General features: G+C 44.5%; 1 protein-coding gene across 2 annotated transcripts; it reads right to left on the bottom strand.

The window, feature by feature from the left end:
- Positions 1-316: 316 nt before the first annotated feature.
- Positions 317-26258, bottom strand: HNMT (histamine N-methyltransferase). Of its 2 annotated transcripts, none has more exons than XM_075829233.1 (7): positions 26191-26258; positions 11230-11379; positions 5759-5811; positions 4849-4956; positions 4567-4697; positions 3270-3363; positions 317-2326 (listed from the first exon to the last, which is right to left on the bottom strand). In XM_075829233.1, exons 2-7 carry the CDS (start codon positions 11364-11366, stop codon positions 1968-1970), a joined length of 882 nt encoding a protein of 293 aa, XP_075685348.1. In that variant the 5' UTR covers positions 11367-11379; positions 26191-26258; the 3' UTR covers positions 317-1967. The 2 variants fall into 2 exon arrangements, with proteins under 2 accessions (XP_075685348.1, XP_075685349.1); XM_075829234.1 differs by lacking the exon at positions 26191-26258 and adding an exon at positions 26107-26125.
- Positions 26259-27894: the final 1636 nt, after the last annotated feature.

Raw genomic sequence — 27894 nt, 5'->3', positions numbered from 1 at the left:
AGGGAGAAGCTCCGAAAATAACACGATATTGGGAAATTGTAGAAGTATATTCACGTTGGTTTAAAGGAACAGTAAATGTAGAAAGTACAGAAAAAAATAAAATATTATTTTCTCTGTGAATATCCTCATCTCTATTCTATTCTGTCCGAATATTTCAGAATATTAAACCCATTTATAACCGGCTTTCCCTTTGGACATTATGAGCTGCCGTCAGTCTTGGACACAGTGAAGGAGAACACAGTACTTGGAGGAGTCTCATGTATACAAGAAGAACATTAAAACTCTGTGGACACCATTTAATTCGGATTATCATCAGTATCATTATTGTTAGTGATTTATTTAGAATGTTTCTTGACTCGGTATAAAGAAAGTAACACGTATAAAGTCATCCAAAATCGACATAATAAAACATTAGCAGACATGAAACAATAGAAAGGAGAACATTCCCCAAAGGAGCTTACAATCTAAAGTCACCTTACATGATGGTTGTCACTGTGTAACTATTCAAAGTCGACAATAGGAAAAAAAATAGTTTGCAATCTACTGGACAGCATGTGGATAAAACAGCCTTTGGGTTTACTGACCCTTTAGATATGGTATCGTTTTCAAAAATGTTCATCATGTGCAAGATATCACTGCGTGGGCATGGTCAGTGGGTAAAATATTGGGGCTGAAGAGATGGTATCATGTATTGCCCTTTGCACATAAAAAGATTAACCTTTTAGCACTAAGCGCATTTTTACGTTCAGGACCTCAAGAGTGTTTTAGTATTTGCCTCCCCGTATTCCGTAACTTTTTTATTAGGCTTTTCGAGACCTGTTTTTTTTTTGGGAGGATGTGATTTTGTCAGGCATCATTTTGTGGTATATACATATAGGTCGGCGTTTAATATCTTTGAATTTAAAAAAAATTGGGGATTACATAAAAAAAAAAAAGCAATTGCACTCTAGATTTCAATCTTTTTATTTTTTTACCCCGTTCACCAATTCCCCCTAAATGATACCATGTTATTGCGCAGGTCTTTATATGTATGCAAATACCAAATATAGCTATAGATTCATCATTTTTATGCACCTTTATTAAATAAAAATGAAGAAATGGAATCTTGGGGCGCCAATTGTTGACCAAAGTGATCCCCCTCTCTTTAACAGCACAGCGATCGCTAGTTGCTACCTATCGTGGTACTGAAGGGGTTAAACGACATAATCAGAGTTATCTCCGATCACGGCCCTAGCTGCAGCAGAGTGGCCGTCAATCACAGCCGTTCTTTTGCGGCTGGGCTTGCGGGCTCTGCTCCTGTGCACGTGAGCCCAATATTATGTACATCTACATGAGGATGCGGAACCGCTTCCCCGCACGTACACGCCAGTGATATAGCAGGAAGCGGTGAGTAAATTTACCTAAACGTAAGAAAGAGTTTGGGATAGACTATGCAGGTGTTTAGATCGTGCCCAAAGAATGTCCTCCCCGGATCTTGAATCGGCTGTATCAATGGTCCGTACAATATCAAAAATATGACCTGGCGATCTATTTAAATGTATCATCCAAAAACAATAAGGCTACATTCAGACAAAACGTAGCCAACCTTGGACGTCAAAAACTTCAGTTTTTCACGTCTAAGGTGCACCCGTGCGGGATACGTTCTCACGCCTCCCCCATAGACTAGAGTCTATGGAGGGATGCGTGAAGCACAGAAAAAAATAGGACATGTCCTATTTTTTACCAGACTTTTCACAGGCTCCGTTGAAACAACGGTCGTGTCAATGGCCCCATTGAAGTACATGAGTCCGTGTGACGGCCGTTGTTTTAACGGCCATCACGCGGACTACATATACGCTCATCTGAATGAGCCCTAAGAATGAGTCAAGGTTTAGCCAAGTTCATTTTCCACCCATGACTGTTTTTGCAATCCTTGGAAATAGTTGTTCTCAGTGGTCTAATCTCACCTATTATCCGACATCTGATACCTAGTCGCTCTCCACCACTATAGCACTGAGATTGTTATTAAAAATGATCTTTCCGTCTTTTACGGAGCTGCATCCCGGGCTCTTTAGATCTTGAATTATCTCCTCTCTCAGCTCAGGAGGGGCATTTTTGTTAAAATCGCAGGTCTCTGTTAGGAAATCCAGCAACAAGTCCCCATTCCTGTTCCCATCAATGAAACATTCTGTGATCACCATGTCAGATGGTAGCTCATAACACTCCTGCTTTGCACCCTCTGAACTCAGCATGTCCGCGATATCGCCTGCGGTGATGTACAGGCAGAGGTCATTTAGGGGCAAACGGGATCCATACTTCTTCCACAGAGTAGACCACCCACTATTTCCTGATGAGCAGAAAGAAAAGTTGTAAGGAAGACGAGAGAAGTACATAACATGTAGAAAATTGAGATAATTTCCATTGAGCATTCAGGATGGACAGAAGCTCCTTCAGTACAGCGGTGTCCCCTCTTTAGGTGGGCTCTTTATGCTGCCCCTTAATGCAAATCAGCAGAAGCCACTACATAACACTCCTGCTTATCAAAAAAGAGAAAGTGGTTATAAGTTAACAGCCACTCCTTCAGATCTCTGGGAACGGATCAGCTGTCAAATGGCAGCCGCTCCATTCCTTTATATCCTGTGTGTACTGACATGTGGAGAGTTTCTATTTTGTACTAGTTATCTCTCTCTTCTCTCATCTATTTGCTTGCCTTTGCATCCTTCAAAGATTTTTCGTGCATTCAAGTATTTTGTAACTCGAGTATGTAAACATTTATGATGTCACCGATGCAAGCAAAAATTAATATGATGTCATTAGCGTAACTAGAGGAATTGTAGATGTAGCAATCACAGCAAGACTCCAACACTCCATAGTCCACACAGCCAGGATAAAAAAACATTACTTTCCCCATTTATATGGCTATAGACGATATATTTCTTGAAGGATCCCACCAATTTCAATGGGATCTTTACACAATCTAATGTCTATGGAGACAAACCAACTGTGCCATCTCCTATTGGGGTAAACCTTTTCCTCTCCGAGTAAAGGGGTACTAGAGTTGTCTGGGAACTTCTTATCTACCACCATATAAATAAAATTCCATGCTAATGTTAGAGTCCAGTAGGGCAGATGTTGGCCAAATTATCTATCTTATGTCTTATCTTCTTCCTATACCAAGACCTATGGTTGTGATGCACAACAGTACATTTTCTTCTATTGGATGGTCCACACATAAAGATTTTTGTTCCTATGTATGGTGGGAGGTAAAATGCTGCTTTTCAGTGTCTTACCAGATACAAGTATTATAAGGAGTTTTCCATTTGGTGCCAAGAGACTGCGGAAGAACTTCACTGTTGCTGGCACATCTTTTACATAGTACATCATCTGGAAACATAAAGAACAATAGAAATCTTTTCCAAGGACATTACAGAAGTTCTGAAAGAACATTTACATTTGTGTACATTGTATTTCCGTCAGTTCTCTTGTGTACATTTTACTGCTGTCAGTACTGTTACGTACTGCCATTCATCTCATCATATTTTCCCTGTGCTTCTAGGTAAGATTGTTGTCCAATGAGATGACTTCTGAAGGAGCATGCTGTATCCCACCATATAAAAAACACAGTGATACGCATGTACCCATTAAAATGAATCCCAAATAGGATCTTAAGAGTAAATGACTTAAAGGGATTGTCCATTCATAAGAAAATTGATAGTGTGTCCTTGGAATAGGCCACCAATATCTGATCGGTGGGTGTCCAACCTCCGATCAGACGTTTTTAAAGGGGCCGCGGCTCTCATACGAGTGCTGCTTCCCCTTCATTACTGTCACTGCTCGTACTGTGTGTCGCCGATAGACTTGTAGTGGAAGTTTACAGTATTACAGCCTTCTCCCATTTACTTTAATGGGACAAGGCTGTAATACTGTGAACCGCCGCTACAAGTGTGTTGTAAGGAATGGAGGGGAAGCAGCACTCGTACATGTGCCGCAGCCCCTTCAAAACAGCTGATCAGTAGGGGTGTCGGCAGTAGGACCTCCGCCAATTAGATATTGATGGCCTATTCGGAGAATAGGCTATCAATTTCTTAGGACTGGACAACCTCTTTAAGAGAGAATTGTTCCGGTCAAGTTAATGGTATTCATATTCTTAGAGGGCAGCAACTGACATTTTGGCTACCAAGAATTGTATTTACCATAACTGTGTCATGCTCCGCCCCCTTGCATTATATATAACACAATGTATCAGTTTTCCTTGGAGTGTTCTTGTAATGATAGTTGATAGGGGATCACTGCTTAATCCTAGGTTCAAATGCAACAGCATCTGCATGGGGTTTGTATGTCGTAACCATGTTTAGTGGGTTCCTATAGGTACCGCCGTTTCCTTCCATATTCCCAAAACATCCCGATAGGTTAGTGGGCTTCCTAGGAAACTGGCCTTAGTGTATGTCTGAGATCAAATCAGATTCTTTGCTTCATTGGGGACAAGGACTGACGGAATTGCTGTATATCACCTATTAGAATATACAGATGTTTCAGACTTGTTAGCACTCATCAGTGCAGGATATCTGAAGACTACAATACAGTTACCTGGATCATATGGATAAAATCATACTTTGTTTCTAACTTCTCTTTCTTTACTTGAAGCTCAAATTCAGCAGATGTTTTCTTGTACCAGGTGAAATTTATATTTTCAAGACCTGGGGTCTTGGCAACGCGCTCTGAAACACACGAGGTAGAATCAGATTACTGCCATGAAACAATGCCAGGAAGTGCTTCGTTCCTTCCAAAGTTCACCCGAGAGCGACACATTGACACTCAATAAAACGAGGACAAAGTACATAAAATATGGTGCCAGGATAATATACTTACCCATGTAGCTTAGGAGCTGCTCTGGGCTTGGCTCTACAATATCAGTATTGATGGGGACTCCAGGATATCGAGCTTGTATTTTGGAGAATATTTTTAGGTCTATTTCACCTAAATGTGGAATTTGTCAAAAGAAATTGTGTCACACAAGATTTATCTAATAATAATACTGATCTATCATGTAATATCTTCTTCTCCAAATAACTAGCGCCACCGCAGGAAAAGCAAAGCAAGGCAAGACACGCATTTAAAGCACTAGATTTGTCACTTGTCTTAATTTAGCGAGCATAGGGGGCGCCAGAGAATTATACCACCAGTTTATTAGCTACACAAAGGCATTGTAAGCCCCTAATTCCCATTTACAGCCCCCTTTTATTCATGTACTTATCTTTTTGGCCATATTCCATACCATTAGGGCAACCACTTTCTCTAATTGGTAAATTGGCATTGTAACTGGGAATGGCTCTAGTTGACATTTTCACATGACACTTAAGTAACGCTACTTGTCACGTGATGGACTACAAAGCTGTATGGGAAGTAAAACCATGGCTGTATGTTCCTGGGACTACAGCCGGTCATACACTTTAGACAATCGTCGGTCAAACGCTTGTTCGCTAATCTCCCACGGGAATAAAGAATTGAGCATGTTGAAATCCAACATGCCTGATCCATCTGCCATTGCGGGAGAGTCGGGAAACCACCATACCCATTAGATAGTCACCCGGTCCCGCTGAAATCTGAGGGTTTGGAAGACTTTCATCTGATGTGTATGGGCACCTTCATTTTCAAGGGAATCTGGAAATATTTTTTATACACTAATCACCCCCATAGAGGACCTGCAGGAATAACCATTTATTAAACCATACATAAGACTTTGCATTTGCTTTCTGCTAATAAAAGATATTGATCTTACCTGAACCACTTCCTACACCGAGGACATTTATGACGGTCTTTCCATCCCCTATACTGAGAAGCAGACAGGAACATGTTTATATACACACGCTAGTAATATCAAATGACAGCAGTCCACAGGTAGTGAGGATATATATTTATAAGCAGTGCATTCGGAAAGTCTTCAGACCCTTCCACTTTTTTCACAATTTGTTATGTTGAAGCCTTGTGCTAAAATAAAAGAAAAAATTACGTTTTTCGCCATCATTCTGCACTCAATACCCCATAATGACAAAGTGAAAAGAGAATTTTAGAAATATCCACAGGGGAGAAAAGAAAACCTTGACCGCACATCCACTTGCTATACTTGATCTAATGCGGCTCAGCAAAATAAAATGTATGAACGTGAGGTTATTAGTAAACGTTTTGATCAAACTGTATAAACCCACTTGCCACTTCACGGCGACCTCTTTCAAGTGAGTCCCTACTCTACCAAGGGTAGTATCCAACCACATGGCAACCAATGCAGCTGCAACACAGCACCTGCAGAATTTTTGAAATTTTTGCAAATTTATTAAAAATGAAAAACTAAAATTTCGCATGGAAAGAAGTATTCAGACCCTTTGCTATAACACTTGAAATTTAGGTCTGGGGTCCTCGCATTTCTCTAGATCATCTTTGAAATGTTTCTACACCTTGATTGGAGTCCACCTGTGGTAAATTCACTTGATTGGACATGATTTGGGAAGCCACACCCCTGTCTATATAAGGCCTCACAGGTGACAATGTATAGCAGAGCAAAAACCAAGCCATGTGGAGGAAAAAACTGCCTGTAGAGCTCAGAGACAGGATTGTGTGGAGGCACCGCTCTTGGGAGGGTACAAACAAATTTCTGCTGCACTGAAAGTTCCCAAGAGCCCAGCGGCCTCCATAGTTTGGAACAACCAGGACTCTTCCTAGAGCTGGCCGCCCCACCAAACAAAGTAATCAGGAAAGAAAGGGCTTGGTAAGAGAGATGACAAAGAACCCAATGGTCATTCTGGCCGAGCTCCGAAGATCCTGTGTGCAGATGGGAGAAACTTCCAGAAGGTCAGCCATCACTTTAGCACTCCACCAATCTGGGCTTTACAAGATTCGGTGGTCTGATGAAACTAGGATTGAACTTTTTAGCTTCAAATTTAAGCGTTGTGTATGGAGAAAACCAGGCACTGCTCATCCCCTGCCCAATACCATCCCTACAGTGAAGCGTGGGGGTGGCAGCATCATGCTGTGGGGGTGTTTTTCAGCAGCTGGGACAGGGAGACTGGTCAGGGTTGAGGGAAAGATGAATGGAGCAAAGTACAGAGATATTCTTAATGAAAACCTAATCTAGAGTGCTCTGGACCTCAGACTGGGCTGAAGGTTCAGACCAGGTGGGCAAACCTTGTGGCATAAAACTAAAGAAGACTGGAGACTGTTATCGCTGCCAAAAGTGCTTCAACTAAGGCCTCATTTACACGAGCGTAATATACGCGCGTGCGACGCGCTTGCTTTTCACGCGTGTCGTACGCACCTATATTACTCTATGGGGCAGTGCAGACAATGCGTGAATTTTGCGCAGCGCGAGTGCGTTGCGTAAAACTCACGACATGTTCTATAATCGTGTGCGTTTTTCGCGCATCACGCACCCATTGAAGTCAATGGTGCGCGAAAACCACGCATGCCGCACGGAAGCACTTCCGTGCGAACTGCGTGATTCGCGCAAGAGCTGTCAAACTGCATGTAAACAGAAAAGCACCACGTGCTTTTCTGTTTACAAACATCCAAACGGAGTGTCAAATTAGAGATGAGCGCACCGAACTTCACCGGGTTCGGCCGAACTCGTTTTGACCGAACCCGGCAATAAATTTTCTGGTACGCGACGTCAGGAGACAGTCACTGTCCACGGTGCTGAAAGAGTTAAACTGGTTCAGCACCCTGGATAGTGACTTCCGATCACAATATACATGAACGTGTAAAAAAAAAAAAAAGCAGTTCTGACTTACCGATAACTCCCGGCTTCTTCCTCCAGTCTGACCTCCCGGGATGACAATTCAGTCCAAGTGACAGCTGCAGCCAATCACAGGCCAAGCACAGGCTGCAGCCAATCACAGGCTGCAGCGGTCACATGGACTGCCGCATCATCCAGGGAGGTGGGGCGGATGACAAGAGAGGGACGCGTCACCAAGGCAACGGCCGGGAGACCGGACTGGAGGAAGTTCTTGGTAAGTATGAACGTCTTTTTTTTATTCACAGGTTGCTGTATATTGTGATCGGAATTCACTGTCGAGGGTGCTGAAAGAGTTACTGCCGATCAGTTAACACTTTCAGCACCCTGGACAGTGACTGACGTAGACTAGCCTCATCTCTATGATGGCGGCTGCGCGAAAATCACGCAGCCGCACATCATACACTGATGACACACGGAGCTGTCAAGTGCATTTTGCGCACGCAAAACGCTGCGTTTTTTTGCGTGCGCAAAACGCACACGCTCGTGTAAATGAGGCCTAAGTCCTGAGTAAAGGGTCTGAAGACTTATGTCAATGCAAGTTTTTAGTTTCTCCTTTTCAATAAATTAGCAAAGAACTAACATTCTGTTTTCACTTTATCTGCATTATGGATGCAGAATGATGGGGGAAAAACGTTATTTTTTTTAGCACAAGGCCTCAACATAACAAAATGTGAAAAAAGTAAACGTTTCTGAAGACTTTCCAAATGCATTATATATATATACACACCGATACTTCTTACACATATATTCACACTAACTACACATGAGCAGACATACATACTCAATATATATACACACGAATCAATAGCAAACTTGCCATATATCATAAAAAACGACAGACAGTTACTATTCCCAAACCAAGCACTCACCCTAATCATAGGATGGTTCAGAATCGTTATTTAATCAATTTACCTAGAAAGTCAAAGTAAAGATTGGAGGTGAAACTTCTAAGTTTCCGGACCCCTATGCAAAATCTGTGACAAGAAACCACCTACCATGTGATATTTATAATACTGTAATGTCTTTTTATTTTAGGCTGGGTTCACACAACCTATTTTCAGACGTAAACGTGGCGTACGCCTCGTTTTACGTCTGAAAATAGGGCTACAATACGTCGGCAAACATCTGCCCATTCATTTGAATGGGTTTACCGACGTACTGTGCAGACGACCTGTCATTTACGCGTCGTCGTTTGACAGCTGTCAAACGACGACGCGTAAATGGACTGCCTCGGCAAAGAAGTGCAGGACACTTATATACATTATATGCAGGACACTTATATACATTACATGCAGGACACTTATATACATTATATGCAGGGCACTTATATACATTATATGCAGGACACTTATATACATTATATGCAGGGCACTTATATACATTATATGCAGGACACTTATATACATTATATGCAGGACACTTATATACATTATATGCAGGACACTTCTATACATTATATGCAGGACACTTATATACATTATATGCAGGACACTTATATACATTATATGCAGGACACTTCTATACATTATATGCGGGACACTTATATACATTATATGCGGGACACTTATATACATTATATGCAGGACACTTATATACATTATATGCAGGACACATATACATTATATGCAGGGCACTTCTTTGCAACGTAATTTGAGCCGTTCTTCATTGAACTCAATGAAGAGCAGCTCAAGATATACGAGCGTCACAGACGCCTCGCATATTACGAGGAGGAGCATTTACGGCTGAAACGACGCAGCTGTTTTCTTCTGAAAACAGTCTGTCATTTCAGCCGTAAATGACAGCTAGCGTGTGAACATACCCTTATAGATTAACTCATTGTAGATGCAAATTATAGTGGATCATATTCTCCAGTGATGCTTGCTGAGCGTTAGGACTTATTTAGAGAAACGTGATATACGTCTGTGCAATGCGCATGGTTTTCACGCGCGCCGTACGGACCTATGTTCGTCTATGGGGCCGTGCAGACAGTCCGTGATTTTTCACACAGCGTGTGTCCGCTGCGTGAAACGCACGACATGTTCTATATTTGTGCGTTTTTCGCGCATCACGCACCTGTTGAAGTCAATGGGTGCGTGAAAATCACGCGCAGCACACGGAAGCACTTCTGTGGGACGCGCATGATTCGCGCAACAGCAGTAGAACTATGAATGTAAACAGAAAAGCACCACGTGCTACAAACATACAAACAGAGTGTCATAATGATGGCGACTACGCGAAAATCACGCAGCCGCGCATCATATGGTGATGACACACGGAGCTGTTAAGTGCCTTTTGCGCGCGTAAAACGCACACGCTCGTGTGAATCCGCCCAAATAGTAATTTAACACCAATCTATTAGCTGGTTAGAAAAAAAAATACTGACAATTACTATTCCCAAACCACACATTCATCTTAATACGCATACTTCTTTTGACGAGGCTGTAATTGTACGCGCCGTCTTTTGACAGCGATGCGTAAAATGACAGGTCGTATTGGAGCCGTTTTTTCAGACGTAATTCAAGGCGTAAAACGCATCCATTAGGCCTGAAAAGAGGTCGTGTGAACCCAGCCTTATATTGTATCATATTCTCCAGTGATGCTGGCTGAGCCTTAGGCTAAGTTCACGTTTGTGGTATACGATGACGTACAAGTTTTTAAAACGTATGCATTTGTAACGTACGCTTAAGTTTTTTGTAGTATACGTTTTTATACATTTGCGTCCGTTCTTAGTTCTAGAAACGTGTACATTTTTTTGTTCTTGAGCTAAGGCTGCGTTCACCCCTGCGCAACAGAGACAAACGGAAACCATTGGCACCGGATCCGTCACCATTGAAATCAATGGAGATGGAAACCGTTTGTGTCTGTCAGGGCTCCGTTCCGACGGAAAGCTCAGAACAGAGAACGGAGCCCTGACAGACACAAACGGTTTCCATCGCTAATTGATTTCAATAGTGACGGATCCGGTGCCAATGGTTTCCGTTTGTCTCCGTTGCGCAGGGGTTCCGTCCTTTAGATGGAATCAATAGCATACTAGAGACACGCAGGACCCGCTGTCACCTCACCCGTCAGTCCCGTGGACCTGACGGATTGAGGTCTTAGCGCACGATACAGCTGCTCTATATACAGGATACAAAGCAGCTGTATCTCAAAACGTAAAAATAATTTTAAATAAAAATGCCTATTTCTTAGGTGTACATAGCCTTTAAGCAGTTACTCAGACAACATTATATACTATTATAACATTTAAGCCAAAGGAGCTGACCTAGGGGACTGCAGCTTAGGACGGGGGCGCTGACGTGGAAATATAAATAGAGATTTATATATAAACCCGATCCATAGATCTTACGGTATGAGCCAGTGTTCTGCTCTACAGGGACAGACAGTATCAGGACAACACATGTAGCTCTCTAGTATATGCGTCTTATTTGCATTACACTGTATATTATATAGTGAAGATGATTTACCTGGATACAACGTCTGGCAGCCGGGTCTCTATAAACTGCTGCATGCACTCGTGTTCTGTAGAATTCTTAAGGAAGAGGCGGAAAGACTCCACGTATCTGCCGTTATCGGAGAGCAGGCTCCTCATCCCAGTCTCCATGTTTCTTCCTGAGCTGCGAGGAGGAGAGCAGAGAATGAACCCTTCTTGTTATTTTCTTGGCCTCAGCACAAGTTCCTGTCTGAGAGCGGATCTCTTCTCAGGGGGATTGCTGCACGGCCATGAGACGATCTCACCCGTAGACACAGCTGCGGCAGCTTATCTGCAAATAGGGCTCCACTCTTGTAATGTCCTCATATATATATATATATATATATATATATGTATGTATGTATACACGTTCTCAGGGGCGTAGCTAAAGGCTCATGGGCCCCGATGCAAAAGTTCTTATTGCCCCCCGCAAACTTCTCGTAGCCGACGGTCCGCAGCTTTCAGCTGCATCGCTGGGTCTCCTAAGTGACCGAACAATGCAGCACTAGCAGCCGGGGGCGTCACTAAGGACTTAAAATGTCAGGGGAAATAGCCCTAATACATATGTGTCCGCCCCAAAAAAAATGTGTGTGCGTGTGTGTATATAGGAGACAGCATAGCATATCTATAGAACTACGACCCTATAGCTATGGATAGGGTTAGATACATTGGCTCAGCAGACAGTATCACACATGATAGGATTAGATACAGTGGCTCAGCAGACAGTATCACACATGATAGGATTAGATACAGTGGCCCAGCAGACAGTATCACACATGATAGGATTAGATACAGTGGCTCAGCAGACAGTATCACACATGATAGGATTAGATATAAGGCCAAGCAGACAGTATCACACATGATAGGATCAGATACAGTGGCTCAGCAGACAGTATCACACATGATAGGATTAGATACAGTGGCTCAGCAGACAGTTTCACACATGATGGGATTCGATACACAGCTCAGCAGACAGTATCACACATTATAGGATTAGTTACAGTGGCTCAGCAGTCAATATTACACATGATAGGATTAGAGATAGGGCCCAGCAGACAGTATCACACATGATAGGATTAGAAACAGTGGCTCAGCAGACAGTATCACACATTATAGGATTAGATACAGTGGCTCAGCAGACAGTATCACGCATTATAGGATTAGATACAGTGGCTCAGCAGACAGTATCACACATTATAGGATTAGATACAGTGGCTCAGCAGACAGTATCACATGATAGGATTAGATATAAGGCCCAGCAGACAGTATCACACACGATGGGATTAGATACAGTGGCTCAGCAGACAGTATCACACATGATAGGATTAGATACACAGCTCCGTAGACAGTATCACACATGATGGGATGAGATATAGTACCTCAGCAGACAGTATCACACATTATAGGATTAGATACAGTAGCTCAGCAGACAGTATCACACATGATAGGATTAGATACAGTGGCTCAGCAGACAGTATCACACATGATAGGATTAGATACAGTGGCTCAGCAGACAGTATCACACATGATAGGATTAGATACAGTGGCTCAGCAGACAGTATCACACATGATAGGATTAGATACAGTGGCTCAGCAGACAGTATCACACATGATAGGATTAGATATAGGGCCCAGCTCGCTGACATTGCGGCTCCAGCGCTGGACCCAGGAAAGGTAAGTATAATAATTGTTTTGCTTTTTTATGTGTTACTAATTATTTTTGTGTTTGTGTTTTTTTACAAATTCTGTTGTTGGATTTCGAATCCGAGGACGACTTCAATGACAGCGTTTTTTTTATTCTCAATAAAATGGTTAATGAGAGTTGTGTTTTTTTATTTAAATAAAATATTTATTCTATGTGATTGGCAACCTCCATTACTAAGGCAGGGCTTAATGTTAGCAGGTGCAGAGGCTAACACTAACCCCTATTATTACGCCGGTACCCACCGCCACCAGGGGTGCTGGGAAGAGCCGGGTACAAACCAGTACCCGACCATCTGTAGTGATGGTCGGGCACCTGGGGGCCGCAGGCTGGTAGTATTAGGCTGGGGAAGGCCAAAAACAGTGGCCCTTCCCACCCTAGTAAAGCTAGGCTGCTGCTGCTGTTGCTATGGTGTTGTATCTGGCTGGTTATGAAAATTGCGGGGGACCGCACATGGTTCTTTCCAATAATTTTTTTTTTTTTTTTTTTTAAATGACGTGGGGTCCCCCCCATTTTTCATAACCAGCCAGATACAATAAAGCAGCAGCAGGCAGCATTACCAGGGTGGGAAGGGCGACAGTTTTTGGCCTTTCCCAGCCTGATAATACCAGCCTGCGGCCACCCCATTGCCCGACCATCACTACAGATGGTCAAGTACTGGTTTGTACCCGGCTCTTCCCAGTACCCCTGGTGGCGGTGGGTACCGGGGTAATAAAGGGGGTTAGTGTTAGCCTCTGCACCGGCTAACACTAAGCCCCGCCTTAGCAATGGATGCTGTCAATCAGCCGGCAGCCATTACTAAGGCGGTAGTAATATAATTTCGAAAAAAACACAAAGACATAGAAAAAATATTTTATTGAAATAAAAAAAAAACACACAATCCTCATTAACCATTTTATTGATAATAAAAAAAAGCCGCCATCAAAGTAGTCCTGGAATCCGACGTAGTCCAACGACCGAACCTGTAAGAAAACACACAAAAAACGATTAGTAACACATGTGTTAGGCTTAGATACAAGGCCCATGTGTGATACTGTCTCTGGGACCCTGTATCTAAGCCTACCACAAGGTAGGCTTAGATACAGGGTCCAGCAGACAGTAATCTTATACAGTATAAGATTACTGTGTGCTGGGGCCCTGTATCTACACCTACCGTTTGGTAGTACAGGGCCCATCAGACAGGATTACACATGGGCCATGTATCTAAGCCTACCATGTGATTGGCTTAGATACAGGGCCCAGCAGACAGCATCACACAATCTGTGATCCTGTCTCATGGGCCCTCTAAGGGTATGTTCACACGCTGAGAGGCAGTTACGTGTGAAAAGACAGACTGTTAACAGCTGCCTCGTTTCACACGTAAAAGCTCCTCCTCGTAATTTACGAGGCGTCTGAGACGCTCGTAAACCTTGAGCCGTGCTTCATTGATTTCAATGAAGAACGGCTCAAATTACGTGGCAAAGAAGTGCCCTGCACTTCTTTGCCGAGGCAGTAAATTTACGTGTCGTCGTTTGACAGCTGTCAAACGACGACGCGTAAATTACAGGTCGTCTGCACAGTACGTCGGCAAACCCATTCAAATGAATGGGCAGATGTTTGCCGACGTATTGCAGCCCTATTTTCAGACGTAAAACGAGGCATAATACGCCTCGTATACGTCTGAAATTTGGCCGTGTGAACATACCCTCAGCCTGCTACATCTTAGGCTTAAAGGGGTTGTCCAGTCCCTAAACATTGATGGCCTATCCTCAGGATAGGCCATCAATAGCTGATGGGTCGGGGTCCGTCTCCCGGGAGCTGGCCAATCAGCTGTTTTGAAAGGGCCGCTGCACTCGTACGAGAGCTGCTTCCCCTTCATTTCACTTACTTGCTCACACTGTGAATCGCCAACACCGATTCACAGTGTGACCGGAATGAAGTGACCGGAATGACCGGGGAAGCAGCTCTCGTACGAGTGATGTGGCCCCTTCAAAACAGCTGATTGGCCGGCTCCCGGGAGACGGACCCCGCCAATCAGCTTCAGCAGACAGGGATATTAATCTTACCTTCCTCTTCAGCCGCGGCGGAATTTCTATCCTGACTCTATCCAGGATCACGATGTTGTGCGCAGCGCATATCGCTGTGACGTCAGGATCTCCGCTGCGCTCCGTAACCAGGAAGGTAAGTACTGTCAGTTACTATAGTAACCGAGTTACGCGGCCCGAGTTACTATAGTAAATTTTTACTGATGTGGTGCGGGGGGCCGCGGGCCCCCCTGGCTTCAGGGCCCGGTCGCAATTGCGACCGCTGCGACCCCTATAGCTATGCCACTGCACGTTCTTATAAATGAAGGTCTGCACGGATCCTTCCTTAGTAAGTACTAACTCACGGCTTCCTTATCTGTTCTTGATGATGTTCGATCGATACACAAAAAAAATACTGTATACTGATATCCAAGTAAAAGCGACCCAAAGGCCGATTATAGGGGCACTCCCTTGGTCGCCATACATGTTTATGTGTCTTAAGGCTCTTCTACACGGGCCCATAATCAGGAAAATGAGCGTTCAAATCAACGCTAGTTCCCGATCATAGCCCGGTGTAAACAGGACAATCATCAGCCAATGAAACAGCAAACAATCGTTCATCGGTTGATCGTATCGTTTATACAGCATGAAATATTATCATTGTCGGCAGCACATGATAGAAATGTGTGGGGAGGTGCGATCGTAGTAACGATCGCTCTTCCCCATTGATTGCTCCTTTAGACAGGAGGAAACGAGCGCCGATCAAGGAGCTGTCTTGTTGATCGGTGCTCGTTTACATGGCCCATGTCTGACTTTGTAAGAGGACACATATTCAATAAAACATTTTAATATCACATGCCATACAGTTTATAGAGGTTTGTACTGTATTTATATGCTTTTTACACATGGATACCCACAGCTGCAGTATATCTGGCTATTAAAGGGGTATTCCCAGAATTAACAATTATCACTTATCTACAGGATAGGTGATAAGTGTCTGATCGCTGGCCCCAACGATCACTAGAATGGGGGTCCCGAACCCCCTGTTCCTTCTTGCTGAAGACCGCAGTGATGGAGCTGTGGTTGAGCATATGTGGTACCGCTCCATTCAAAGTCTATGGGATTGACAGGGACAGCTCAGTACAGCACTTGGCTGTTTCCATCTGTCTCACAAACATTGAATGGAGCAGCAGGGCACATGCTCTCCCTTGTCAGAGACCAGTCGGGGGGGGGGGGATGAGATGCGGTGAGCAGGGTAGTTTTTTCATCCCCTCTTCTGGTGTCCGTTGCGATAAATCCGTCCTAAAATCTGTGCCGAATAAAACACGATTTTCTGAAGATTTTTGTCTGGAATTCTCTGCTGAATCTGGGTCGGATTTGCTGGGGAATTTTCCCCAGCAAATCTGACCAGTGTGAACATACCCGCTATTGTCATAAGACTCTTTCATAGTGCAGCATCCCAGAAGATACCCTTCTGGTTCCCTGTTATTTGTATGTCATGCATTGTATGTGTTTTACATGTCTTTATTATTTTTCACACAGTGTGCTGTTCACCAGCTGAAGAGTAGGATGAAGGTATCAGTGGGGAGCCACTAGAGGGTGCATTGTACATCTAGCATTGTTTGAAAAGGGGGTGGAGCCTGGCTACAGCCCGAGAGCCTCACTCTGACTCTGTCTCACAGTCTGCACAGAGGAGTCGGGTCGTGTCTGTGAGGAGACAGACATGTCTGCTAGCTGCTCTGACACAGCAGATTAATACAATCCTTTCAACTGGCAACAGGTCTCAGCACCTGCAGCCCAATGCAAGAGGAGGAACAGTAAGGAGATTGTAACCAGCATATCATCTCTATCATCACCACAGCAAGTATTATTTAGCTGAAAAGCTGTCTGTCTGTTTCTGAGGAGAAGTCTATATAATATTGGGCCTCAGAACTCCTGCTGGCGCTGTTACCGGTTCTGCCGCACGCCACAATTAATATAAGAAGTGTCTATCAAGTCACTCAACTACAACCCTCATCACTGAGAAAAGTGAGTTCATTTATTACACACGCTGCTGGAAAAGTGAATGATTTCTAGATATAGCTGGACAATTGAAACCCTCATTGGTCACCCACTGGTCCCTTCTTCCCCTCAACTGCTGAAGTGGACAGAAGATAACGTGCCTCCATTTTGGAAGACTGTATAAAGTTCTTCAGTAAATGTGAGTTATTCAAATCCCCTGTGTCGTCTGGTCCCTGCACTGCATAACATCAAGGGCACCCCACATACCACCTTGCCAGGCGCACACATACTACTACCACCATCACGGGAGTTGCTACGGGGGAAAAGACTATTACCACCATCATCCATAGTGCAGCCCCCCTGTCACTGTGCCAGCCCGAGAAGGAGCGAGGGAGGAGAGGTAGAGATTCCTACAGATACCTCAGGCCATACACCGTGCACTTCACTACTGCTCCCATCCTCCTGGGAAGCTCTTCCTCGTGGTTGCTGCATATAAACTTTGGCGTCACGAACAGGATACGTTTAAATCTCATGTGGGCCCCAAACCAGAGAGACTTTGTCCCAAAGCCCTGGTCCCCACCGTATAAAGCTGCAACCGCAGCTGCAAGAGACTATTTCAGCCCCAAAAGGGGTTAAAATCACTGTTTCCCGGCAGTTCCAGCCCAAAAGGGGTTAATCTGCCATTTTACCTCACAAACTGCTGCGTCACAGTTCCATTTACCCGCTCCAGACAGGTTAACCTGCGGCGCCAGTCTAGCGCCACCATCTGGATGATTATAGGAACTCACAATATCCAGCACAGGCAAGAGGGAACGGCCGAAAACTGCTAGGCGCCGCCATCTTGGATGAGTGAAGCCTCTGCACGGCACCTCCACCGCGGATCCCCTGCAACCAGCAACTCTCCCAAAAACATCACAGGAGAGCAACGGAACAGCCCGGTAACAAAGTACAGCCCAGAGGGAAGCAGCAGCATACCATCGGTGAGTCCCGATTCAATTGGCCATCAAGTTAACCCCTGCTGTACCACCACCAGTGCCCAATAAAAAGCCCGGGAGCATCCTGGACATCACTCCGGACCCAATAAAAAGTCCGGGAGCACCTTTAACAAGACCCCCGACTCAGTTAAAAGTCCGGGAGCGCCAATAATAGACATTGGAAAAATTTAAAGGGACAGTAACAATGTCGGACTCAAGTGACACGGAAGAGCCCGGTCTCAGCACGGTCACTACACCGGCCATGACAGAAAGAACAACACCTGCTGCAGCACCCTGCATCATACAGCTGTCCATGCCCTACTATGCAGGGGCCCCATGGCTGCCCCACTACAAAGGTGAACCACACACCTTAAAAGACTTTAGAAAAAAGATGCTTGCCATGTTCCGCCTCTACCCCATTCCAGAAGAACAGAAGGTAGAGATTTTAATGGGACAACTACAAGATGTGGCCCTAAAAGAAGTGGAGTCCTGGCCACGTATCCAAAAGAAGGCTGTGGATCAGATCCTGGTCCAGCTACGTACCACCTTTGAGCCCAAATCCATCTCTGAGCTCAGGATGAGGTTCATGGACAGAGTTCAGCAACCAGGTGAGACACTCCGAAATTTTGCTCTTTCCTTACAGGAGACCATGAGGGCCATGATACAAGCCGACCCCCATGAGGCTGAAAAAGCAGACAGAATCCTGAGGGAGCAGTTCATTGAAGGAGTCGCCTCAGATTCCATGAGTCATCAACTACAAATGATGTCCGTCCAGAACCCTGACAGCACCTTCCATGAGTTTAAAGAACTGGCCATAGAGGTACTAGAAAGAAGGCCCAGAAGAAGAACAGTCAGGGCTACCACCCCTCTTAAAGAGGCAGAAGAGGAACCTGCCCCAGTAGCACCACATCCAACACCTTGCAAGCCCATCACCTACCAGGCTACACAGGCTCAAATCACAGCTGGAGGAGATCAGTACCAAGATCAACTGAAACTCATTGCCAAAAGCCTGGAGCAAGTCTGCCAACGACTGGAGAATCTAGAAGCCAGCTCTCCAGTAAAATGTGAGCTGCCAACATCTAGAGACAGTTATCCAAATAGTCCTAGCAAGGGCTACCGCAATAGTCCCAACAAAACGTCGACAGATCGCTTTGATGAACATGGGAGACCTGCCTGCAGACACTGCCATAAGATAGGTCACCAAGAACGTCAATGCTGGGCGTTAAACGGACGTCTCCCGAGGCAGAGGACCATTCCTCGGGAGGAGAAATAATAGGTCCCAAAGATCCAAAATGGCTGCCACGGTTTGTCGGACCTCGTCCAGAAGTTACCATCTGCATCAATGGAGTACCATTTGCTGCCCTGCTGGATACGGGATCCCAAGTGACAACCATCCAGCAGGCCGCCTTTGAACAACACTGGAGTAGCGAGATCCTGATGCAACCTCCAGAAGCCTGGTTAGACGTCATCGCTACCAACGGCCAGTCCCTACCTCTGCACGGGTACTGGGAGCCTACTGTCCAAGTGGGAGGAGTGCACTTACCTCAGCAAGGAGTCCTCGTGATCAAAGTTAAAGATCAAGGACAACCCACAGTAATTCTGGGAATGAACATCCTAAAGCACTGCTATGGAGAAATGCTAGAGGCCCTACGACAATCCGTCCCCACGGCTTCCCAAGCTGCCCAGAAGGTAATACACAAGACCATCCGTGTACTGGCTGCCCAACAGCGATTCACCAACGCCAGAGGAGAGATCTGCAGAGCTCGCATCAAGGACCACCATCCAGTAACCCTAAAACCTGGCACAGAAACACTGCTATGGTGTCGGGCCCGTTCAGGCCTACAAGGACTTGACTACCAAGCCCTAGTGGAACCAATACCACTAGATGAACATCCAATGGTTATGGCTGCCCGAAGTTTAGTGACTGTGGTCGAAGGGAAAGTACCCATCCGTCTTCTCAACTTAGGAGACCATTCAGTAACCCTGAGGAAGTACTACCCTGTAGCACAGCTGTCCCAACTCAGTGTGCAAGACCTGGTGGACATTCCAACTGTCACCGCTAAACAGGCTGCACAGCAACTAAAGACGTCAGAAGAAGCACCAGTAACACCCTGGTGGGGAGAAATCCATGTGGGAACTGCAACAACACCTGCCTACCAGATCCAAAGAGTACTTGAAGTGGCTCAGGATAACCATGAAGCCTTCAGTAAGCATCCTCTGGACCATGGGAGAGCAAAAGGCATTGAGCACACTATTCCCACTGGTACTCATCCTCCCATTAAGGAAAGACACAGGCCTATACCACCTGCCCTATACCAAGACGTGAAACAAATGATCCACGACATGAAAGAGGCCAAAGTCATCCAAGAAAGTCACAGCCCCTGGGCTGCACCACTAGTTCTTGTCAGGAAGAAAGATGGCAACCTTCGCTTCTGTGTGGATTACAGAAAAATTAATAATATTACCCACAAGGATGCCTATCCTCTTCCAAGGATTGAAGAATCTCTGACAGCCCTGGGATCAGCTGCCTACTTCTCTACACTGGATCTCACAAGTGGTTACTGGCAAGTACCAATGTCTCCAGCTGATAGGGAGAAGACAGCCTTCACCACCTCAATGGGCTTATTCGAGTTCAATTGCATGCCCTTCGGACTGTGCAATGCTCCTGGAACATTCCAAAGGCTGATGGAAAGATGCCTAGGTCACAGGAACTTTGAGACTGTGCTCCTATACCTGGATGACGTCATAGTCTACTCCAAGTCCTATGAAGATCATCTCAAGCATCTAGCTGAAGTGTTCCAGGTCCTAACCAAAAATGGCTTAAAAATCAAACCCTCCAAGTGTCACCTCCTCCAACCTCAAGTCCAGTACTTGGGACATATAGTGAGCGCAGAAGGCATAAAGCCAGATCCTGAGAAGATAGCTGCTGTCCACAGTTGGCCTACACCTACCACTGTGAAGGAAGTAAGAAGCTTTCTCGGATTTGCCGGGTACTACAGGAGATTCATTCCTCATTTTGCCCGCATCGCTGAACCGCTACAAGAACTCTTGAGGGGGCACCCTAAAGAACACTTGAAGAGGAGAATTCCCATTAACTGGAAAGAAGAACAAGAAATTGCCTTCCAGTTACTAAAAAGATTATTGACTGAACCACCCATTCTGGGCTACCCAGATTACAGCCTGCCCTTCCATCTTTACACAGATGCAAGCAACCAAGGACTTGGTGCAGTGCTGGCCCAACAACAAGGAGACAAAGAAAGAGTGATCGCCTATGCAAGTAGAGCACTCAAAGGAGCTGAAAGAAACGATCAGAACTATAGTTCCTTCAAGCTGGAGTTCCTTGCATTGGTCTGGGCCGTCACAGAGAAGTTTAAGGACTACCTTGCCGCTTCTTCCTTCACTGTCTTCACAGATAACAACCCGCTAGCACACCTGAACACCGCAAGGCTGGGAGCCTTAGAACAGAGATGGGCTTCACGATTAGCAAATTACAACTTCGTGGTCAAATACAGAACAGGCAAGTCCAACATCAATGCGGATGCCTTGTCCCGCCTGCCTACAGGAGAAGACCCGGAGAATCCTGATGATGACAACCACAAAGAGGAAGTAGAGATGCCTGCATTCTACAACCGCTTTGCAGATCCTGATGCTATCAACAACAAAACCCAGGTACATTGTTCTTCCCAACAGGCCAAGAAGCAGTCACCAGAACAAGAACAATGGGCCCTGTTGCAAGCTGAGAGCAGAGTGATTGGAGATATCCTAGACTACCTGGATACCAAAAAAATACCCATTAGAATCCGCCGAGGCAACACAAACCCAGAACTACTTCGCCTTTGGAGACAAAGGAAACGTCTCTTTGAAGAGAATGGTCTGCTGCTGAGGAGAGTGCTGGATCCCATCACCAGTAATCGGCTGCACCAAATTGTCATCCCAAGGAGAGATGCCAAAGTTGTCCTTGAGGCATACCACAACAAGTCTGGACACTTTGGAGTTCAAAAGACAGAAGCTACAATTCGCAGAAGATTCTATTGGATCGGAATTAGAGGTGATGTCGAGAAATGGTGTCAAGAATGTACTGCTTGTGCCTTAGCAAGAGGAGAGAAGCCAAACCAAAAGGCCCCTCTGCATCCTATCGTGAGTCATCGACCGCTGGAGATCGTGGCCATCGACCATGTGAAAATGGAGCCAAGTAGAACAGGATACACCTATGCCATGACCATCATCGACCATTACACCAAATTCACAGTCGCAGTACCAGTAAAGGACTTGACAGCAAAGACCACCGCTGCAGTCTTCCTAAAAACTTTCCTTCTACCCTATGGCTGTCCTGAGAAGATCTTGACAGATAGAGGTTCTGCATTTGAATCCCAACTATTTCAGGAACTTTGTCAGCTGTACAACTGTAAGAAACTAAGAACAACCGCTTACCATCCCCAAGGAAATGGGTTGTGTGAGAAGATGAACCAGATTCTGATTGAGATGCTCAGAACTTTACCGCCTCATCAGAGAGCTGTCTGGCCAAATCATTTGCCTGAGTTGGTGTACATCTACAACAACACTATGCAAGCCTCCACAGGTTACACCCCATACTTCCTATTGTTCGGAAGACAAGGAAAGCTGCCTTCAGACATTTCATTGAATGTGTCCGTTCCAGATGACTTGAACCCTCTACCAACCACAGAGTGGGTGAGTGAACACCAAAGACGCATGGCTGATGCAAATGAAATTGTTGAAGCTAGGATGGAAGAAGCGAGAAAGAAGCAACAACATGATTATGACCAACATGCTAATGCTAAACCCTTTCAAGTTGGAGACCTTGTCTGGTTGAAAAACTTTCAAAGAACCAGCAAATTGGACACTAAGTGGGAAAGAATCCCTTATACCATCAAGGCTGTCCCATACCAAGGAACAGATATCTATGAGATCCAAAGAGATGGTAAACAACCGCAAATTGTCCACCGTAACAGGCTTAAACTGTGCCTACAAGATCAACAGTTGCCTACCATTGAACAGGAAATATCAATTGAAGAACCAGTTGCAATTGATCTACCAGAAGTAACTGAAGCTATTGAAGCAACAACTACTGAGTCCTCAACTCAAGAGCAACACTTGGACATAAAGAACCCACTGAGTTGGTGGTTTACCCCAATTTTGTCATTCCTTGCACCTGATCCTACACCTACAGTGTCTACAACTCACACAGGGGACAGATCACATCATGTACCTGCTGTTGTTGTACCTGAACCTGTCAGGAGATCAGAGAGAACCACTAAAGGAGTGAAACCAGTTCGCTTTAGGGATTGAATATAATTGCAAGTAGGGAACAAGAAAGACTCTTATGTTCTAGAGCCCCTTCTTCATTTCTTCATTTATTCCTATCCAAGTTAGGCCGAAGCCTACCAACCCTTGTTACGTTCAAGAGGGAATATCCCCATAGACTCTGACGTACCAGAGCCCCTCATATCCTAAGTGCCATAAACTGTTGGACACTGCCGCTCATCTTGACTTGAGACTTCTGCCCCTCATCTTCCAACTGTTACAGAAGAAATCTTCGCCCCTATTCCCCCTTCGAGAGTCAAGAATACAGGAATACAATGTTATTAAGATGTTTGCATTTCATGTTAACCCTTTTTACATCTTTTAGGCTGTTCATATCCAAGAAAACGACAAGGACGTCTTGTCTTAAGTCCGGGAGTATGCAGCATCCCAGAAGATACCCTTCTGGTTCCCTGTTATTTGTATGTCATGCATTGTATGTGTTTTACATGTCTTTATTATTTTTCACACAGTGTGCTGTTCACCAGCTGAAGAGTAGGATGAAGGTATCAGTGGGGAGCCACTAGAGGGTGCATTGTACATCTAGCATTGTTTGAAAAGGGGGTGGAGCCTGGCTACAGCCCGAGAGCCTCACTCTGACTCTGTCTCACAGTCTGCACAGAGGAGTCGGGTCGTGTCTGTGAGGAGACAGACATGTCTGCTAGCTGCTCTGACACAGCAGATTAATACAATCCTTTCAACTGGCAACAGGTCTCAGCACCTGCAGCCCAATGCAAGAGGAGGAACAGTAAGGAGATTGTAACCAGCATATCATCTCTATCATCACCACAGCAAGTATTATTTAGCTGAAAAGCTGTCTGTCTGTTTCTGAGGAGAAGTCTATATAATATTGGGCCTCAGAACTCCTGCTGGCGCTGTTACCGGTTCTGCCGCACGCCACAATTAATATAAGAAGTGTCTATCAAGTCACTCAACTACAACCCTCATCACTGAGAAAAGTGAGTTCATTTATTACACACGCTGCTGGAAAAGTGAATGATTTCTAGATATAGCTGGACAATTGAAACCCTCATTGGTCACCCACTGGTCCCTTCTTCCCCTCAACTGCTGAAGTGGACAGAAGATAACGTGCCTCCATTTTGGAAGACTGTATAAAGTTCTTCAGTAAATGTGAGTTATTCAAATCCCCTGTGTCGTCTGGTCCCTGCACTGCATAACATCAAGGGCACCCCACATACCACCTTGCCAGGCGCACACATACTACTACCACCATCACGGGAGTTGCTACGGGGGAAAAGACTATTACCACCATCATCCATAGTGCAGCCCCCCTGTCACTGTGCCAGCCCGAGAAGGAGCGAGGGAGGAGAGGTAGAGATTCCTACAGATACCTCAGGCCATACACCGTGCACTTCACTACTGCTCCCATCCTCCTGGGAAGCTCTTCCTCGTGGTTGCTGCAATAGCAACACACCACACCAGTATTTCCTGACTAACATTCCTCCCGGGGCAAACACAGAAATGTTAGAGGAATTTACTGAGGTGTGGTGGACACTAGGACTATCCAGGTCTAACCAGGACCACATCTATGACATCTGTATGGCCTAGTAGGGCATATATAAAGGGGTTGCTGAGATGAAATAACCGCGTCAGACTTATAACGTCACTCAAAAACGATACATCATTCTTACCTCTTAAGTCACACTCACTATTTACTAAAGCTTCTGTAGACATACTGTATGATACTTTCATCCACATGATTATACTCCCAACGATCTACAGTTCTGGTTCCCGCATTAACGTGCATGTTATTTCAATGGAGTACAAGGATATAAGCAGCCACCACACAGGTCTGATGATGCTTATCTCTGTGGAAGCAGAAGCCTTGGACAGATAAAATCCATCCAGATCCGTGTTTCCACCGACATCAGAAGTTGATGGAACATCTGGAAGCCATTATAGACATGACACTCCAAACAGTCCATCACAGAACTGTATATCTGAAAAAAAACATAGATATGACACCCCAAATACTCTATCGTAGAACTGTACATCTGGAAGCCACCATAGATATGATACCCCAAATAGTCCATCATAGAACTGAACATCTGGAAGTCACATTAGATATGACACTTCAAGTACTCCATTATAGAACTGTATAACTGGAACCCACCATAGATATGATACCCCAAATACTCTATCATAGAACTCTATATCTGGGAGCCACCATAGATATGACACCTAAAATAGTCCATGATAGAATTATGTATCTGGAAACCACCATAGATATGACATCCAAAACAGTCCATCAGAGAACTGAACATCTGAAAGCAACTATAGATATGACACCCCAAATACTACATCATAGAACTCTATAGCTGGAAGCCACCATAGATATGACACTCCAACCCGCTGTGTATCTCAAAGAAACCATAGATATGACACCCCAAATACTCTATCATACAACTGTACATCTGGAAGCCACCTTATAGTTGACACCCCAAATAGTCCATCATAGAACTGTACAAATGGAAGCCACCATTGATATGACACACCAAATAGTCTATCATAGAACTGTACATATGAGAGTCATCATTGATATGATAGCCCAAATAGTCCATCATAGAACAGTACATCTGGAAGCTATCTTAGATATTCGATTATCAGGGAGAACCGCCAACTAAGATTGAATGTCTGTGCCCAGATTTCCATTCCTCGATCTCAGGTCTGCATTTTCTGTGTCACTTTCCTTCACATTTTCATGCAAATTTCTAGAGACAGAGAAAAGAGCAGGGGAAAAACAGGAAGGCCAGGAGAGGGGGCGGCTGGATCTGAGAGTGAAAGTATAGAATGAACATTGTACTCTATGACTACCCTCTATGACTACCCTTTAGTCTACCCTCTATGACTACCCGAGTTTCCGCCATCACAGGGACATTATGTTGGTCCTTTAGCAGAAGACTTGTTTGCAGCTTTCTCTTCTGTTGTGTACTCACCACCAGCAGCTGTGAATGGAATGTGAAAGTTTCCGTAGACTCAGCCTCGACTTTCCCCTCCCACAGATTCTTCTACAACCGAGTGCCCAGGAAGTGATTCCAGCCCATGAGACTGCAGAACAATGTCATGTTAGATCTGTGTGTATAGAAGTGTCATAGTGGTGACATACCTCCCCGTGTCACTCCGTACTAGTGACCCAAATCTTTCTATCCCTGGTTGCTTCTGAAATGTTCCTGTTTTGGAGCTGATTAATTTATTCTGCAATAATTAATTTGCTATAATACTCCAGAGAGATTCCATCTGGTCCCTATTTGCACATTAAAGAGGACCTGTCACCTCTCATGACTTAGTAAATAATTGTATTCCTTATGAAATAACAATTCTGGAGCATCTTTTCTGAGAACTCTACATTGTGTCGTTCCTCTGTTGTTTCTCCTAGAAATTAATGAATGAATTGACAACTGGGTGTTACCAGTTGGGGGGCGTGTCCCTACACAGACTGACATTGTCCAATCAGTGCTGACGGAGACTGTGTAGACACGCCGCCTTTAATAAGGGGAATAGTAACACCCAGTTGTCAATTCATTCATACATTTCTAGGATTAATAACAGAGGAACAGCATAACGAAGATTTCTAAGAAAAGATGGAGAGGTGTCAGGTCCACTTTAAAGGGGTTTATTCTGAGTCGTTGGGTGTGGCAGTGCAGGTACCGGGCAGAATCAGTAATGTAAGTATAATATAATTGATTCTGTTTTATTATTTTCATTTTATTGAACTTTACATCTATGAAAATTCCTAATTCATCATCCCATGATGTATGGATGTTTTGTGTAAGTTAGATTCTCTTTCTATCTGCAAAAACTATACTACACAAAAAGGGGGTTCAAACTTATTACACAGTATCCACACATAGATTTCAATGAGAACTGTGTAATGCTTTATTTCTCCTGTGGTGGCGCTGCAGGAAAATTCAATACTTGCTGTCAGGTTCCCCCACAGATTACAGCTGATCCCTGGCGGTCCTTCACATCAGCTTATTATCAGGGGACCCTGCTAACAAAAATAAATTGCCCAAAGCAAAAACCCCTTTATGTTATATATTTGTATACTTCTTTAGGGTAACCAAACATATAAGTCAGATATATGGCCCCAAACGAGTAGCGGAGGGAAGGACATTGTTTTATTGACAGGGGGCGGGGCTTCAAATAATTTTTCCTAATAAAGTCCTAATAAAGAATATTAACAATTTGTCCATTCCGCTTTAAAATTATGTAACATTTGGGCTCTGCTGCCACCACATTGGATGTGAAATGAAACAACTGAGATACAATTGAAGTTTAGACTTTCAGGTTTAATTCAAGGGGTTGAAAAAAATATATCCTTTAAAACGTTTAGGAATTGCCGCCATTTTTCTACACAGCCGCCTCATTACAGGGGCTCAAAAGTAACTGGACAAATTAACATTACCAGAAATAAAATGTTTTTTTTTAAATACTTTGTAGAGAATCCTTTGCAGGCAATGACGGCCTGAAGTCTGGAACCCGTGGACATCACCACATGCTGGTTTCCTCCTTTGTGATGCTTTGCCCGGCCTTTACTGCAGCGTCTTCACTTTGTTGCTTGTTTTTGGCTCTTTCAGCCTTAAGTTTTGTCTTAAAGAGGCTCTGTCACCATATTGTAAGTGCCTATCTCCTACATAATG

This window comes from Rhinoderma darwinii, chromosome 6 (genome assembly GCF_050947455.1).
Source record: "Rhinoderma darwinii isolate aRhiDar2 chromosome 6, aRhiDar2.hap1, whole genome shotgun sequence".
Lineage (NCBI taxonomy): Eukaryota > Metazoa > Chordata > Amphibia > Anura > Rhinodermatidae > Rhinoderma > Rhinoderma darwinii.
This window is presented reverse-complemented; position numbering and strand designations above follow the sequence as displayed.